The following is a 17,296-nucleotide window of genomic DNA, read 5'->3' as shown; positions in this document are numbered from 1 at the left end:
TCTGTTGAAGGCAGGAAACTTTTTCAGCTGATGAGTCTATATGGAATTTAAGATCCAAGATGCTCGTATGTGCTGGCTGCCATAATGGTTGTGTTAGCAATAAAGCATCATTTAGATTTATGTAGCTATGCATGAGAAGGACTGGAATACCACTTCTTCATTTGATTTCAAAAGGTTGATTTCATCAAAGTTTCAATAAATCAAAGAAGGCAGTTGGAGGGGTTACTCTCCTACTTTGTATGTTTCAGAATATTCCATTGCATCCCAGTAAAAACTGGGCAATTATAGGAGTTCCACTGGAAAGTTTAGAAAATAAAAGAGACAAGGGGCTACTCCTATAGTCATGGAAACTAGTGCTTTATTTGCTCCATGACTGACTGCACCATCAAATCATTGTTAATTCTTAGTTACCATCAGGTAGCTTTTCTCCATGATGATTTGTCCCTAAACTGTTGGTGGACCCATTTCTTCTTTCGGGGGTAGCAAGTGCATGTATGATTCATATTTATCAAATGACTATGTTACCTTGAAATTTAATCATAATTTTTAGGATAGGTTATGCCACTGCGTTCATTTTTATTGTTTCTGTTCTTTCAACTGCAGTGAGCTACCCTTGTAAGCTAAGCAGCTATACAAATTTAATTAATTAATTACAATAATAAGTTTAGCTGTTGTCTGGATTGTTATCAATTAGTATTTGTTCAGAGGTGGTATTCAGCAGGTTCTGACCAGTTCTGAAGAATCAGTAGTGGAAATTTTGAGTAGTTCGAAGAACCAGCAAATACCACCTCTAACTAGCCCTGCCTCCATCTATTCTCTGCTTCCCGAGACCCAGCTGATCAGCTGCGTCTTCTTTTGTTGTCTTTCACAGGAGAACGGAGCTGGAAAGCAGGTTAGTTGAGTGGGGAGTCAATGGGATTTTGCAGTAACCTTCCCCCAGGAGTGGGGAGGGAATGGAGATTTTACCTTATCCTTCCCCTGCCATGCCCACCAAGCCATTCCATGCCCATGAAGCCATGCCCATAGAACCAAATTTTCAAAAAAATTTGAATCCCACCACTGGTTCATATGTACTGAAATCATCTGATACATTGCATGCAGAATGTTTAATAATTAGCAATGAGGAAGAGAAAATTTCTGCCAGAAGGCCTTTTTTAAAAAAGGAAAGAAAAAAGGTTGTGACAGAAACCAGGAACAAGGCTTTATTCCCTCTACTCAGTTTGCTTGTATATTAATTGGTTGCATCAGGTCAGTTTGAAAAATTTGTTGTGAGCCAGCTAATTTCTTTGGAGTCTTTAGCAGAAATACTTCTTTTTTTCCCCATAGAATCTAAGAAAACAGATTCAAGACATGTAGTTCTGAACTTTGTGGGATTAAACTCTTAACTGTCTGATCTCTTAACACATCAATTTGATACACCAAACCTTGATGTTTTAAATAAAGAATTATTTAAAGAAAATTACATAAGATTGATGATAAATCATTTAGATATCTAGGGGCTTTGGTGGAGGGTTTCATTCAAGTCAGTATTAATTCCTGATCAGACAAGTTTCTGCAGTTTTCTTGGCAAGATGTCAGAAGTGGTTTGCTATTGCCTGCTTCCTTGAACCGTGAAAGAGCAACTGATCCAAGGTTACCTGATAGTTATGAAGGCTTAGTACATATTGCTTTGCACTCACTGAACTGACGTGTCAGACATTTATGCATTATAAGGCAAGATCAAGGCCATTCAGGGTGTACCAAATCCAAAAAGTAGATTTTTTTTAAAAAAGATTGCTTGGCTTTTACATTTTTATCACATCATTTTGAAAATTCAAGGCAACCTTAGCAGAACTTAGCATCGCTTACTGGATGAAGAAATTATATGGCATTGGACTCCTCAGCATGACGTAGCTTTCCATACTATCAAGAAGTTAGTCATCCTCTATTTGATCCTTATAATGAACTTTGGCTTCAGTTATCACTTATGATGCCTCAACTTATAGAGTTCATGTTGTTCTCAGCTAAACAGTGCCTGATGGTAGATATGTGCATAGTAAATATTAATTCTGAACAATGACTAGCTAGACTTCTGTTAGACAAAAAATGGCTATAATCCTAAAGACTCAGAAAATCCATAATTATGCATATGCTTATACTTTTGAAATTTGGGTAGATTACAGCATTTTTTCTTGTAATAAAGCAACTCTTCTCATTCTATCAACCCTTATGCAATGCTGAAACATCTGCTACTTATAACTGTAAAATCTGAACTTAATATATATTATGTCTACAGTATTCCAACAATATATTAAGGAAGTTATCCAATCAGAAATTGTATCAAGATTTCTGCTCAATAAATCATGCTAAACTTTAGTAATGACTGCATTATTTTGAAGGTGCTCATGAATCAATTGCATTACAATTTGCTCCAGAATCTTCTCATACATTTATGTGGTTTACAGTCACTGGATATTCCATTTTTCATTTTTTGAAGATAGGGATAACACTTATTTTCTTCCAATTTCCTGCCTTTTCTCTAATATTTGTTAGCACTTTGTCTTCTTCATTTTAAAGCTGATCAGTCCTTTTTGTCTTTTCTTTTGAGCTTATATCTAAAAGAAACTTTTATTTTTAGCCTTCTTTGTTGACCTCAGCTCAGTTCAGGTTTCAGTTTTTTGACAGCATTTTCAAAGGTCTGAGCCACGTGACTAGACTCTTATGATATGTGCTTTTTCCATTTCCTGTCAGCTCCCTTCCTTTTGCTAATGTTTCAATATCTTTAAAAAAGAAAGCATGTATTTATTAATTTATTTCATGTCATTTCATTTCTATGTTACCAGAACAGAAAGACTTAGCAATTTCAAAGCATAAAAAGTTGCATGTTAAAAACACAGTAAATGTAATAAAATACATTAGAATTTAGAATTATTAGAAGCTAGAACTATTTTGTGGGGATACAATTGAGCTATTATTGTCTGGGCTAGATTGATTCTCTTTTGAGTCAGATTAAGTTTTGTGTAATAGCTTATAGAATGGTATCTTCTTCACAAGTTCTCTAGACAATTTTAATGTCCACCCTCCTTAAAAAAATAATTAAGTATTATTTGTATTAATAATTAATTAATACATAATAAATAAATAATTAATTATTTATAATTAAGTATTATTTTTAAAACGGCTTCTTTCTTCTTTGTATTTCTTTGATTCACATTGAAAGATTTTGAGCCAGCCCTACACAGGTAAACTTTTGGAATATTTAAGAACAGCTTTCCCAAACTCAGCAACTTTGAGATCCATGAACTTCAATTCTTGAGGAGAAATTCTGGGAGTTGAAATCTACATAACTTAAAGTTGATAAGACTGAGAAATATTTCTGTAGAGTGGACAATTTTGCTAAAAATTCTGTGTATCCTGAGATGCAACTTTAGAAATGTAACTTACAATCATTCTCCTCAATTCTTTTCCAATCTCTAGAGAAGTAATCAATAAGTTCTTGAGAATAAAATTTGATCTCTCTTTGGTATATTGCTTGCATTTTTTGGCCTTCTAAGCACCATTCTATACGTGCCGAAGCTGCTGAAACAAGATGTCCCTGTTTAGCAGCTACTCATTTTGTTTGAGGGAAAGGCACATCACTGAAATCTGTCAGCCTTCAGAACTATTGAAATTTGCTTTTTTGTACTTTAGATGTCTTTCAGGAACCATTGGGTCAACTAATGTTTTAAGTAAGAAAATGGAGGAAAGCTTATTTCTAGTTGTGGCTGTTATGGGGGAAAAAAAATCAAAAGCAGACGTATTCTGAATTAAAATATGGTTAATGTATCTGCCCTTTCAATTGTTTTTAATTATTTCATTATGAAGCCACCATCAATTGAAAAGCCATATAAATATTTTAAAGCTTGATTGTTTTTACAAATTCTACCCTTCCAGTATTGCTTTCTCTCAGTATACGAAATATCAACCTTACCCTAATAAACAAAAGAAAATACCCAATCTACAACTAAGAGAATAACTTCTGGGCTGCTCTATATAGTAGCAACTGTCTTTCCTCACTTTCCCGGAAACTAGGCACTATAGGCAACAGTAACAGACTGTTTCATTATACAGACTGAGCTGACGGTGGTGGCCAAGGTGAGAAAAGCAGAAAGCAGACTATCCCACACTTCGCCTAGGTGCGGCATTAGAGAACCACAGTGAGACAAGAAGCAGTTCTGGCTCAGAAAATATCCACACAAAAGGAGACTTGAAAAAAAGGTTGTTTGTTACATTAAAGCCAGTTCTTGGTGGAAACCCCATGTTTCATATCTGACCACTACTGAATGAAATACAGGAGCCCAATTTGAGACATTGAGAAGCTTGAAGAGATAAAATATTATCCTCTTTGTTATACTTCTATTTCTTCAAACTAAATTTACAGATAGTCTTCAGTTTAGCAAAAGAGTGTGTGCTGTATTCTTTGTGAGGCAGAGTAGTTTTTTGTTCTATATCTACCCAGATTGGAATTCCTTATTCACAACAGATAAAGTTTACATGGTGTAATAATGTTCTTCCAATCTTAGGTGGGTGGGTAGAAATGAAACAGGTGATAGGAAACATTGTGACTAAGGCTTCAATCTTATTTGTCATTGAAGAAGCACAACATTACTCAGACAGGAAGTAATGATTTATTACTGAATTTCAGGTTCTTCTTTTTCTTATTTTGAATGCAATTTGTAGAGATAGTATGAGTGTCCATATGCTTTCTTTTCTCACAGCATAGATACAATAATCAGTGAATGAGGATTGTGTTTTTCTCATATGGATTTCTTTGCTGCTTGAGGTTCTACTAAAACAATGAGTTTCAGAGCAAAAGTATTTAAAAGAGACCACAGTGAACTTTGGAGAAAAAAGAGGACAATTAGACGAAATAATCACAGTGAAATCCACAGCATAAATTGTGTATGTATATAAATATATATGCTTGTACTTTTTGTCTTGTAATTTATTTAGTGTAGCTTTGGAGTGTTAACCTTGCGAACAGAATAGATTATACTACTCCTATTTTATCTCAGTGACTAGAACAAATTTTCTTAATGAAAGTATAGCAATAAATTTGTTGGTCAGGCCATGTTGGTTAGGAATTGTAGGAATGTCGCCTCATATTTGGCAGGTAATAAACTGTAAGACAAATTTAAACAGTTAAAATTAATCGGACAAAATCAGTGTATCTGTTAAATAAGACATCCTAATATGTTTGTGATTTCAGTGTGAATGGGAAAAAAAGAATGTAAAAACTAAGTAATAAATAAGCTGTTTGCCATTTATGATGTATGAATGATAGTTACTTATTCAGACTACTGTTCTGAATATATGAAAGAATTTATCAAGTTGAAATTAAACATTATGTAGTAAACTTATAGATGAGAGTTCCTATATATGTGATAAATAAAATGCCTTTTCTTCATCGTTTACATCATCTGTAATTTTATCATAACATGATAGAATGTATAATTTATATTCACAGAAATGGAGTCTTTCCTTATATGACTTTTTGGGGTGGGTGGGATCCAATTTGTTAGAAGAAAGCTTGAAAAAGACGAACAGCCTCAAATAGACCAGACTTTGAAGACACTCATGATTTAATGAGTCTATATGTGTGTATTAAAGTATCTATGAAGCAAACTTTCAATGATTTCTAATGTGAAAGCTACAGGATTAAACAATATTGGTTAAATGATGTGGTAAATGATAGTTAACAGATTTTACCTTTCTGTTTCAGGGAAGAGTTTAATTTTTTTAAAAAAAAGATAAGGATGGAAATCTTTAAAAATCAGAAAAAAATGTTTCTAAAGATACAAAGTATGTATTAATGGGAATGATCATGTACTAACAGCAGAGTATATAAGTTTCCAATGTAAGTTCAATTTTGAATCATAACGTAAATATTAAGGTAAAGCAAAGATTTAACAAAGGAATCTAGAAAGCCAGTACTACCAAGGTATTCCTATATTGTCACAAGTTTTACTTCTAAAAATCTTAATGACCTCTTAATCTCTCAGTGGTGATATAGGTAAACCTTAAATTGTGCATGATCATTCAACTTCAGTTGTTAAATGATAACTGAGTTGTGTCCAATTTTACAGTCTTTTTTTTTTTTTGCCATAGTGGTTAAGTGAATCATTTTGGTTATTAAATTAACTACATGGTTCTTAAGCAAATCTGGCTTCTTCCAGTGATGTTACTTATTGGAATTTTGGTTATGTGACCATGGGGATTCTGGAATGGTCATAAGCGTGACCACTAGTTGTAAGTCACTTTTTCACTGCTGGAGTAAATAGTTGGTAAACATATGGCTGTAAGTCAAGGACTTCCCATCATTGTATTCTTTTCATTCCTGTACTAGAGCCAGGTAAAAAGAAAAGAAAAACCAATTATTGGTAGTCCCCTTCATTCTTCCTTTACCACATTTGGGAGGGAGGGAGGGAAGGAAGGAAGGAAGGAAGGACCAGACAGTCATTCTGGGTACAGAAAGGCAAATAATCTCTCAGCCACATCTTGATTCTAAGAAGAGTAGAAGTAGTAGTTCCCACACTTGGAAAACTTCCTCTTCTGTTACAAATGCAGGAGAAATGCTGCAAAATTTTCTGTGCTAAGTTTCCCCAGAGCAGCTAATCCAGTCAGTTTTCTAAGAGCCATGCGAAGTCCATGGCATCACAGGAATAAAGGGCGTCTCTGGTATAGATCTCGGCTTTTTAAGCGAAAGGTTGAAAATTTTGTAATCAGATAGTCACTATAGTGCACCTGTCTTTTTTATACAGTATATATCAGTAATGACTTGTTTCCAAGAAACCCCATGGCTATTTTACTTGCATTCATCATTCATTTAACTCCATAAACTGTTATGTACAATTTATTTGTTATGTACGTTTGTTATGTACAATTTATTTATTTATTTATTAAATTAGTTTGCTGCCCATCTCATTGAATGCTGAAATAATGATTTTATGGGAAAATAAATTCTATATAAAACAGAATCCCAATCTGGTCAGAAAAATCACTGAAAAAATGGATTTTTATAGGCAAATATTACAAAAATTTGTGAGGCTTCAGCTACAATATTCATCAGGCTTCTACTGCCTGAGGAAATGTGTGTTTTCTTGCAGAATTGTTAATTCATGTAATTGCACAGATATGGAATAAAATATTATCTATATAGATTTCTTCTTTCTAAACAGCCACATCCTGTTTTAAAAACTCAGTCTTTGAGTATTTGCATGAAGCATATTGTTTTTAGCCATAGCTTTACTTGAACTGAAGTGGATTTTTTAAAAAATGATGCTGTTTAAACAGGAACTATATTCTGAATCTTCTTCCTCTTAGGTTAAGATTAAAGAATTAGTCATTGTGGTGTTCTGTTTTCTTGGTGTGTTTTTCAGTGGCATATTTAATTTCGAAGGCAGTACAGCTTCTCTTCACTTTTGCAGTTAATAACCCATCCCTTTCCAACTTCACAACTGAAGCACACTAAATTCTAGCCTTAAGTATGGCATAGTGGTTAAAACATCAGGTTAGAAATCAGCAGGCTATGAGTTCTTCTTCTCCCTTAGCCAGTTGGGTAACCTTGAGCCAGCCACACTCTTGTAGTCATCTGAAACAGGCAATGGCAAACCACTTCCAAAATCTTGTAAAAAAAACCTGTACGGATTTGTCCAGGCAGTCACTTGGAATCAACACTGACTCAAAGGCGCACACATGCGCACACGCACACACACACACACACACATTATCCACATAGAAGCAATCATTCTCCTCCCCCACAACAGCTAGAAATAACCTATGTTCTTCAACGACATGTTGCACATGAACCAAGACATGCCAAAAATAGAAACATAATTTCTTAGTTTTATTTGAACCACTTTCATCATGTAAGCAGTGTTGGGCCAGAACATTTGAGATGATTTTTTTACAAAAATTATGTCAGTTTATAAGCTGAATAAGATCTATTTTGGTGAACAGAAAGAATTCCCTTTACAAAGCATGTTGCATGACAGTGAAACAATGCTGGAGTGTGTATGTGTGTAGGTGAGAAGTCTTCTACTGACACAGTCCAGCTGCAGCCCTGTGCCTGTGCCAGATGTAGCTGCCTTGTACAAACTCCGTTGCCATGCAGCTGCCATTGGTCTTTTCACCTGGAAAGCACTCTCATTGGCTGATTCTGTTTTTCAATTATCTTGCCAGTTAGCTCAGGTACAAAAGCTGATTTTTAGACCAGTTTGAAGGCCTTGGCAATAAGGTGAAGTAATAATGAATGTGGACAGAGAAGTTCTGTTGGATTAATGTTTTGTACTATTCCAGGCAATATAAGCATTAGCACCCTTTGGTGCTAATGAAGAAACAATCCAACTTCTCAAGTGAAGAAGAAAATATGCCATACGTGTAAGAAATATATTCTCAAATATATGAAACTTTGAAAAAATAATCTGTAAGAAGGAATATATGTGTAATATCTCCCAGGTTGCTATATTTTAATGATGAGAGAAGTGCTGGCAACCATATTATTTTTATTAATTACTTAGTGTATCTATTTTTAATATCTTCATAGTAACATTTCTTCATATTTGAATCTGTTGGTTATGTGTATTTTGATATCTTCAATCATTTTAGTATTTTGTGACAATAAAATTGACTGTTTAATATTGCCAATATTATAGCTTTCGTGTATTTTTGTAGCAAATCCAAATTTCTGAGAATTTTTAGTTTTGAAAAGCTGTAATGTGATCTTTGAACACCCTTCCATCAACATGCTTGCAATGTTGCAGAGGTATATAACTCAGTTCCAATTTTCTTCCTTTATCATTTTTCTTATTATTCACACACACAGACACACACACACACACACGGAGTTTCAGACATAATATTCAATATAAATAATATATTTATATATTATAAATATATAAAGAGAAAGGAACAGAGATGACTTTAATTTAATCCTATCTACCTATGCCATGGCATTATGATAATGTATTTTCTACATGCAGCAAAAAAATGAAGCAAGCAATACGACAATCATTCCATGGACAATAAACAAAATTGCATTTTTATGATGGGAGTGGAGAACAAAACATAATAATCAGTTTTGTTTTGCAGCTGCCTTCAGTATGCCAGAACTCTAGCCCAACTGATGTTTATTGGTCTCTTCACCAAAACTTAAATGTGTATGTGTGTAGGTGGGTGTGTTTCTTGATAGTCTTGATAGTTTACTTTTTGATTTTAGGATTAACTGTAAAATTACGTAAGCACTGGAATCGATTAGGGTTATCATTCTTCAGGACAAGCTAATGAGTTTCATATGTATTATACTGTATGGTCTTCACTACAAAATATTTTTTTCTATTTCTCAGCTAAACATTATTAAATAGTGCTTTGCATAGAAGAGATGCTTTGTAAGCCTTCAGGAGCTAAGTTTTGAAGTAAAGTGGCTATGCTGCCAATTGGCACTTATGAAGCCAGTTGCATAAGCCTTTCAAATGATGAAACTGCTTCAACACTTTGAAGAGATGCTCCTTTTGCGCTCTTACACACTGCAAATAATCTTTTCTGAGTGCCATGCACAGCGCCAGTATAACATACTGTATATTATCGAACTCTTTCAAGACAAACATCTACCAGGTATAATCTAAGTTATGTTTCCCTGTTTATAGGAACAATCTTCCTATCAATTTTTTTGTCTTTGAGGGCTCAAATTACAGTTTATTCATTTTCGGCCAGATACCACTTCCACATTTTAATTGTATTTAGGTTTCCTGTTTTTTGTCTACTTCAATCTTAGCAATACTTTACTTGTTTTAGGTTGCTTTCTCTGCAAATGTGCGATGCACAAATCACACAGGTACTCTCTGTGTCTGTGTGTCTAATCAGTTCTGTCTGAACAGAAAATATGTACAGCTGTCAACCAATGGCTTGCTGCTGCATTGCTACAAGGGCTTTTAATTATTCATAATTATAAAGTATTTCCTCTGATATTAAATTTCAAAGCTAGAGACCAAATTTTTCATTCATCAGAATTTTCCAATCAGAGTAGTTTATTTTGCATTCTGTCTATAATGTATAACTACAGATTTGCAGATTCTCAGTGTTTCATCATTATTTAACAATATTTCATGAGCCAATGTTGCAGTAATATCATAAAACATCCATCAGGTGTACATCAGGGTTTTGTTTTTAAATAAATTTGGCAATCTACATTAGTGTGGATTTCAATTCCCAACATTTCTTAGTCAGTTCTGGTATCTAAAGTCCATAAAAATTGAAAAAAACACTAACATACATAATTCTAAATTACAGAAAATATGTAGGTTGCAGCAGAGAATTTGGGAGTTCTGAGTTAAGGATATACTTTAACTGAAACTGAACATTCAGAAAAAGGGCCTATTCCACAGCACAAAAGAAACAAATCCGTACCAGGATACGGATCCTAAAGCAAAACTTCAGTAAACCACACTTCATTTTTCTTATATTTTAGAGTTTGTTGTGTGGGCCCCTTCTTTCTCATTTTTTCTCCCGTGGGTACTAGGGTAGACAGCATTTGAAATGATGCCATTATTATTATCATATTTCATTCTGTGCCATTTTTCCATCAGTTTAATTTCTGAATTGACAGCTTATTAACAGATACACCCATTTTTGGATACTTGTTTTAGGTTAATTGGTTCTAATCCCAAGTCTGAACTGTTGCTGAAATCCAATTTTGATAATCAGCTGCAGATGATGAAAATATACCAGAACTTGGTATACATGTCATGCATTTTTCTTCAATCACTACATTACATCAAGACTGGGTGGAAGTACTAAGAACTTCTTTTAATTTACATCATAGGCATTCATTTATGTAAGTTGAAGTCAGTAAGATTTGTCAAGGCACAGAAACAAGAACTAAGTTTATTTCCTAAATTAAATATGTTTAATTTGTTCTGTGAATCTAGCAATTGTGAGTTATGTGACAAACCATTGTTAACTGAATCATGGCCTAGAAAATTGTGTCAAACAGTCTGTGAGCAGACCCCTATATGTCAAACATAATTGTCACTTGACTGTCACTATTTATAGTTTCATGAAAGGTTCCTCCACACTAAGTCATAGCATTTGAATCTGGATCTCCTGTGTAGAAAAATGGGTTGTGTGCCCATCTTTCTTATATGTATTCCTTTATGATGAATCCCACCAACTAGTTTGCCTCTTTTCCAAATATTCTGTTTTTGATTAATAATCTAGGATGCCCGAAAGAAAGTGACAACAAAGCAATCAATGTTAAGATTTGTTAAAGCTGCTAAGACATTGTGGTTGTACTTATATGATTGTCCAGCCAATTTCTATCCTGGGGAAAATATCTTTGTCTAGCGTTGGTCCAGGACCATAGAATCTCCAATCAAGCAGAAAAAAGTTGTCTCTGCTACCCACTAGCTGCTGAAAATATTTGTAGAAGGCCACTACTTCCTGCCACATTAAAAACAAAAATCTTGAAAAGAAAATATGCATGGTACTCACATCAGTGTTACTACATTGCAGCATAAAACAGTGATCAGCTACTTGGGTTTGCTTATTTTGCATTACGTTTCTCATAGCCTGCTAGGCTGTTCTTAAATTTCAACACATTTCCTAATATACTATAGTTTCAAAAATCTTTCCGAGGGTTCAACACCAAAAGTGTAGAATAAGAGTGTGATGGGGGGCGGGGGAGAGATCTAGTTTGCACTGTTCAGCATTGTGTGTTGAAGCCCTCAAGAACTGTTACCAACTTAACATTACATCTGACAGTGCTTTGGATGCTGAACTCTGCTGTTTTTCTCTTGATACTGAAACCTCAGGCACTGTGACTGTTCTGTGAAATCAATTATGAGACTATTTTTAGTCATTGCTAGAAGAAACAGGATTGCTACCAAATGAAACAAGATAAGTTTTTAGGAGGTGATGTTATTTGCTAATCAACATGCTACACACTGACAGTAGTTAAGGCACTAGGCTGAAAACCTGGAGACAGTGAGTTCAAAGCCTGCCTTAGCCAGCTGGATGGCTTTGGGCCAGTCATTGTCCCTCAGGCCAGCCACCATACAGGTTGTTATTATGGGGAAAATAAGAGAAGGAAGGAATATTATATATGTTCACTGCCTTGAATTATTTGTAAAAATAATAAAGATGGGATACAAACAAACACCAAGGAGGCAAAACTGCCTCCTTGCCATTGTATGTCATCACATCACTCAAGTAACAAAAATTACATGCCATATATTGTTGTTGAGTTATGACACATGGCACATCAATGAATGTTACTACCAGATACAATTTTTTAGATATTCTATAGCTGTAAATTCTAAGTATTTCCAATTCTGGCACGAATTCTGGCCAGGTGCACGTTATGTTCAGCCTGTCTAATGAAAATAAATCAGGAATTTTGAAAATAGTCTGTAAAAGAAAGGAAGGTGACAGAAGAAATATGAAATACCTTTTTTTATAATCCCATCTTTTTTTGTACCTAGCTGACATTATTTATTAGGCTTTAAAAAAATAGCATATTTTTTAAAAAAATTAGAATAACACTGTCCGGCACCATTTAATCCTAGTGCATAGATTGTCTAATAGGTTCATTTCCCTTATAATTATATTTGGGAAAGATAATCCTGAGACTGTTAAAACTTTAATTACCCCGAAACGTTATAAATCTCCCATCAGGCCTTGCAAAGGAGAATGGACTAACACAACCTTTGTGACTATTCTGAGAAATCTTTTGGAGTAAAAAATAAAACTCTCCACTAAAAATAATAACAAAAAAATCTAACTATGTATTTGAGGAAGGTCCCTCTAAAATATGTAAAATGAAATTCATTTAGAGGCTGAATGTGTCAGATCTGAAACTATTGCTCATGCAAAAAAATAGTACTGAACCTTCAATGTTAACGAATGATAAACTCTTAGTAATTTAGAATAGTGTGACTAGGACATTGGGAAACAACTCTTTTTTCCCCCTCATAAAATACAAATATGACAATTTAAGAAAGAAGTTATGTTTTTATTACAAAATATGTTTCTGAAGCTCTCCATATGAAGCTGTGGATGATCAAAGTGATGTGAGTGTATATAATTTACCTTTTAAAGAGCAATGTTCTTTCTCACTTGGTTGCCATTTTAGTTGTATCAAAGCAAGTCAAGAAGCAGCAAAATTTTAAGAGTTCAATTTAAAAATAAAATACTTTCATTTCCCTTTACTACTTAAAAGGAATTAAATGTGTTTTTGTTCAGATGTGTAACAATAATACATATTATGCAAATGAAGTTTCAAAACCTATTTTAAAATTTATTTAATATATTTTGTCACTAATTACATTATATCAGGATTATGGCTAAGAGGAAATACTCCAAATCCTGAGATATCGTGGTGATATAACATTGGGTCTGTTGAGCCCTGCAAGGCTGGTGAATTCAGGAAACAAGAGCCACTTGCACTTCTGGAAAGATATTTATTGTTAATAGAGTAAGGAATTTGAAAACCTGATAAAACAAGTTTGGGCCTAGCATAATTAAAGCAGGGTACTTGGGTCTCTTTTTTCTTATTTCTCTCTTCCCCTGGTTTCTTACAGCAATCCCATTTTCCTGCCTTCCAGACATTCTATCCGAGAGCCAGATACTGATGTTGAACAGATATTCAAATGCTACCTTTTCAATAAAGATCTGTAGAAATTGATTTCAAGAAGACGTTGTGGCAGTGCCTGGATGTGATATACTTGTACATTTGTTTGCAGATAAATTTTTCTTTTCTTTTCTTTTCTTTTCTTTTCTATTTTTTCTTTCTTTCTTTCTTTCTTTCTTTCTTTCTTTCTTTCTTTCTTTCTTTCTTTTTCTTTCTTTTTTTCTTTCTTTCTGTGTACTCTCTCATTCTTTCTTCCCTTTCTCTCTTTCTCTTTTTCTCTTTTTCTTCATCTTTGTCTCTTTCTCTTTCTTCTTATCTCTTTCTCTATAATTCTATCTCCCTGAAAAAATATTTAGGAAAAAATGTTTATATATTCTTGCTATCTAATAATAACTCATAAAGGTGAATAGTTAAAGTCCTTCTTTTCACCTTGCAGGAAGTCATTGGTTTGTACAATCTACACCTCTACATTCAGCTTTTGTCTTTGTTCCTTTTTCTCTACCCAAGTTAATAATAAGATTCCTTCTGTTTTTCTGTAGATACATATAGTCAGTGAGCAAGACAATCTCTTTTTTATGTAGCATATCAAAGAATGTGCAATTTTACCTTTTATTTGGCTATTTCTTTTGAGTGCTTTTTAAAGGGTTCATAATGCCTTTCAGCAATAATAGTATTTTCCTGATGGCTGAAAAAAGTATAATTCAGCTCTTTACTGGGAAAAGTATGGGGTTGACTGCCAAATAGTTTATCCTGACAGAGACAAGGATGAATTCCAAGTTAAACAGAGCAATAGTACTTTTGTTTCTAGCAAGCGACTTGAATTTAAAATGTGGCTAAGCATAAGAAAGTAATGGGAATGAATCAGCACATAGCTCATGGAAACAACTGAAATTAAAACACACCATTTGGCATCAAATTCATTTGGAAGATAATTGCATATAGTTATTCAGGACCGTTAAAAGAAATCTGGATATGTTTCTCTGCATAAAGAGTACGTAAATGTAGCAACGTAGTATGATTCAATATTACCTGCATAATGCATACTATTTACCAGGTCTCCTCATCAGGAAATAATCAGACTAATAATGAACATTTTGAGCAGACAAATCCATCTGGTTATATTTTTAGCTTCACCATACCAACCTGTACATAGCAACTGCTGTGTGAAAGGATAATGGAAATGGAACCTCGACTACAAAAAGAAATACAAAACAATTATAGAAGTTAACTCTTTTTTTATGTTTTTGTCTCCTCAGCAGGAGAAACCTAAACTTTTGGAACCTTTGGATTATGAAACAGTAATTGCAGATATTGAGAAGAATGTTGAAAATGATCGTCTGAAAGACCTCTTTTTGTTCCCTGAAGATGATTTTTCAGTGAGTGATTGATGTTTACTAATAAAGCTAAGTCTCATCTCAAACTTTGTCAAGAAGTTCCAGTTTTTATGCCTTGCAACATATGAGCCAATATTGTGCTCAGCTTAGTTTCATTTTTTTTAAAATTCAAGACACCTGGCTTGATGTAAAAAGAGGATTGATTTGGCCAAATCAAACACAAACACAGTAATTTCTTGAAATGTGCTTTTGACCTTTAGATTCAACAATACTGAAATAGGTATGAAACTGTAGAAAACTAAGAAGCTTTCAAGGTCGATGTTAATCCATCAGAATAGGCCAAATCATGAAATAGATTCCACAAGTTTGGCTGGAATCCACTGTATTGCCATAGGCTACAGTAACAGATTCTAGAAAGCCTTCTCAAATTTTCCCCTCCCTCCCTCTATACCATGGGTGTCCAACCTTAGCAACTTTAAGACTTCTGGATTTCAACTCCCAGAATTATCTAGGCAGCAGGTTAGACACTACTGCTTCTATACTCTAATGAATTAAAGAGAAGTCAGTCTTATTTCTCATGTTGGTAACTTAGTTGGTAACTTAGTAACTTGGTAACTTAGGGAAACAATTTCTTGACTATACTAAGCTCAGGGGTGGGATTCAATTTTTTTAACAACCAGTTCTGTGGGCATGGCTTAGTTGGTGGGTGTGACTTGCTGGTCATGTGACTGGGTGGGCATGGCCAACTCAACGTCACTCACATCAAGGGGCACTTCTCCTCGCCTGGCCTCTCATGACAGTGGAGATACTGCAACAGTCGTAAGTGTGAAAAATGATCATCAGTCACTTTTTTCCAGTGCCATTGTAATTTTGAATGTCACCAATTTTAGGCAAAAACTCAAAAAGGGTATGTAAACTCATGTTCGAATGTCAATCTTACTAGCTAGCCAAGAAGCCTTGCTGAATGTTACTCATCTTGGTTCCTTGTCTGCTTCATTATTCAATTATTTCTTCAAAGTGCTAACTCCAACAGCAATGTAAAAAGCTTAAAACAACCCTTCCCCTGTAAGAAAGTACCAGCAAAGAAAAAGAACCACCTTTGGAGACAATAAGTCTAGGCATACTGCCAAGAATGCAAGAAGGGTGGAAAAAAACAAAAGGAGATTTCTTCCAACAACCGGTTGTCCGAACTGCTTAGAAAGTTAACAACCGGTTCTAGCGAATAGGTGAGAACTTGTAGAATCCCACCCCTGACTAAGCTTATTAGGTTCAGTCCTCATAACTCCTAAGGTTAATGGGAATAATGCTTCATAGATTCTTTTACATTCTATAACATTCTTCAGCTATCTTTTATTCCAATGGAGATTATGAATGGTAAAATATCATTCTTTCTAAACGTATGAAATGTACACTGGTACAGTATATGCAGAATCCTCAGTTCATAATACAACACCTAGATTGTTTTTTTAAAAAAATCCTGTGCTGCTGACATCACAGTTTAACTGCCATTGTATTTATCACAAGAAAACTTATCAACAATTGCACATTGTTGTGAAATAAAGGACACAGAAGACAGGAGATGATATTTTTCAGTCATAACTCCACTTATCCATTATAGAATAGTGTCTTGTTAGATATAAGATTAATCCTTATCAAAGCAATACAAAGGGATTAAAAATATTAGTTTAAATGTTAAAGCATTTTTGTGATTATTGATTGGTTTATGGTACTTTTTTTAGATGTTACAGTATACCATCATGGATTTTTACTTACTTATATTTTAGATTTTAATCACATTTAAGGATCCATAAAATAATATTTGTCATAAATACTAATACAAAATACCAATGTCAACCCTGAAGCTGACGTGACCAAGGCCATTTTGAGGCTTCAGTGTTGCCACACTGGAGCTGAGGCAGAGCGAAGGGGGAATAGAGATAGTTAGGGTTTGTAGCCAAAACAAAATACTTTGTCCTGGGAACCAAGGACATTCCCATAGTTGCAGAAGAGGGGAAGAGTAAAATCATCAGGCAACCAGACAGGCCCTTGATTTGACCATGTGACTGATTGTTTGGGAAAGGGGAGAAACTTTTAATTAGGTGAAAACCTTGGGAATATTCAGAATAGGTTTTCACCGGCCTGTGTCAATATCATATGCCAAATAAAACTATTATTTGAAGAAACATTTTGTCTTGGAGTTCTGTTTGCTATGGGTGCATTACTTGGAACCCTGACAATTTTGTGGATCTTTTAACTGAGTTTCTATAAGCCACCATGCATCTGTTTGGATCTGACAACATATATATCTAATATAAATAAA

The 17,296-nt window shown here is 34.3% G+C and overlaps 1 protein-coding gene across 10 annotated transcripts in view; it reads left to right on the top strand.

The window, feature by feature from the left end:
• The window catches only part of DOCK10 (dedicator of cytokinesis 10), a 167,726-nt gene that overhangs the window by 49,158 nt on the left and 101,272 nt on the right, over window positions 1-17,296 (top strand). For 8 of the 10 annotated variants that reach the window (XM_026701522.2, XM_026701521.2, XM_087933217.1 and 5 more), the window contains exon 2: window positions 14,899-15,018. In XM_026701522.2, coding sequence (XP_026557307.2) covers window positions 14,899-15,018 — 120 coding nt within the window. Of the gene's footprint in view, window positions 1-4,698; window positions 4,921-14,898; window positions 15,019-17,296 lie in introns of those variants that run through there. The other 2 variants (XM_087933216.1, XM_087933215.1) reach the window with 1 other exon arrangement.

The sequence above is a fragment of the Pseudonaja textilis genome, chromosome 4, assembly GCF_049901715.1.
Source record: "Pseudonaja textilis isolate UNSWEBS1 chromosome 4, rPseTex1.2, whole genome shotgun sequence".
Classification (NCBI taxonomy): Eukaryota; Metazoa; Chordata; class Lepidosauria; order Squamata; family Elapidae; genus Pseudonaja; species Pseudonaja textilis.
Note: the sequence above shows the minus strand (reverse complement) of the source record. Positions and strands in the feature narration are given on the sequence as shown.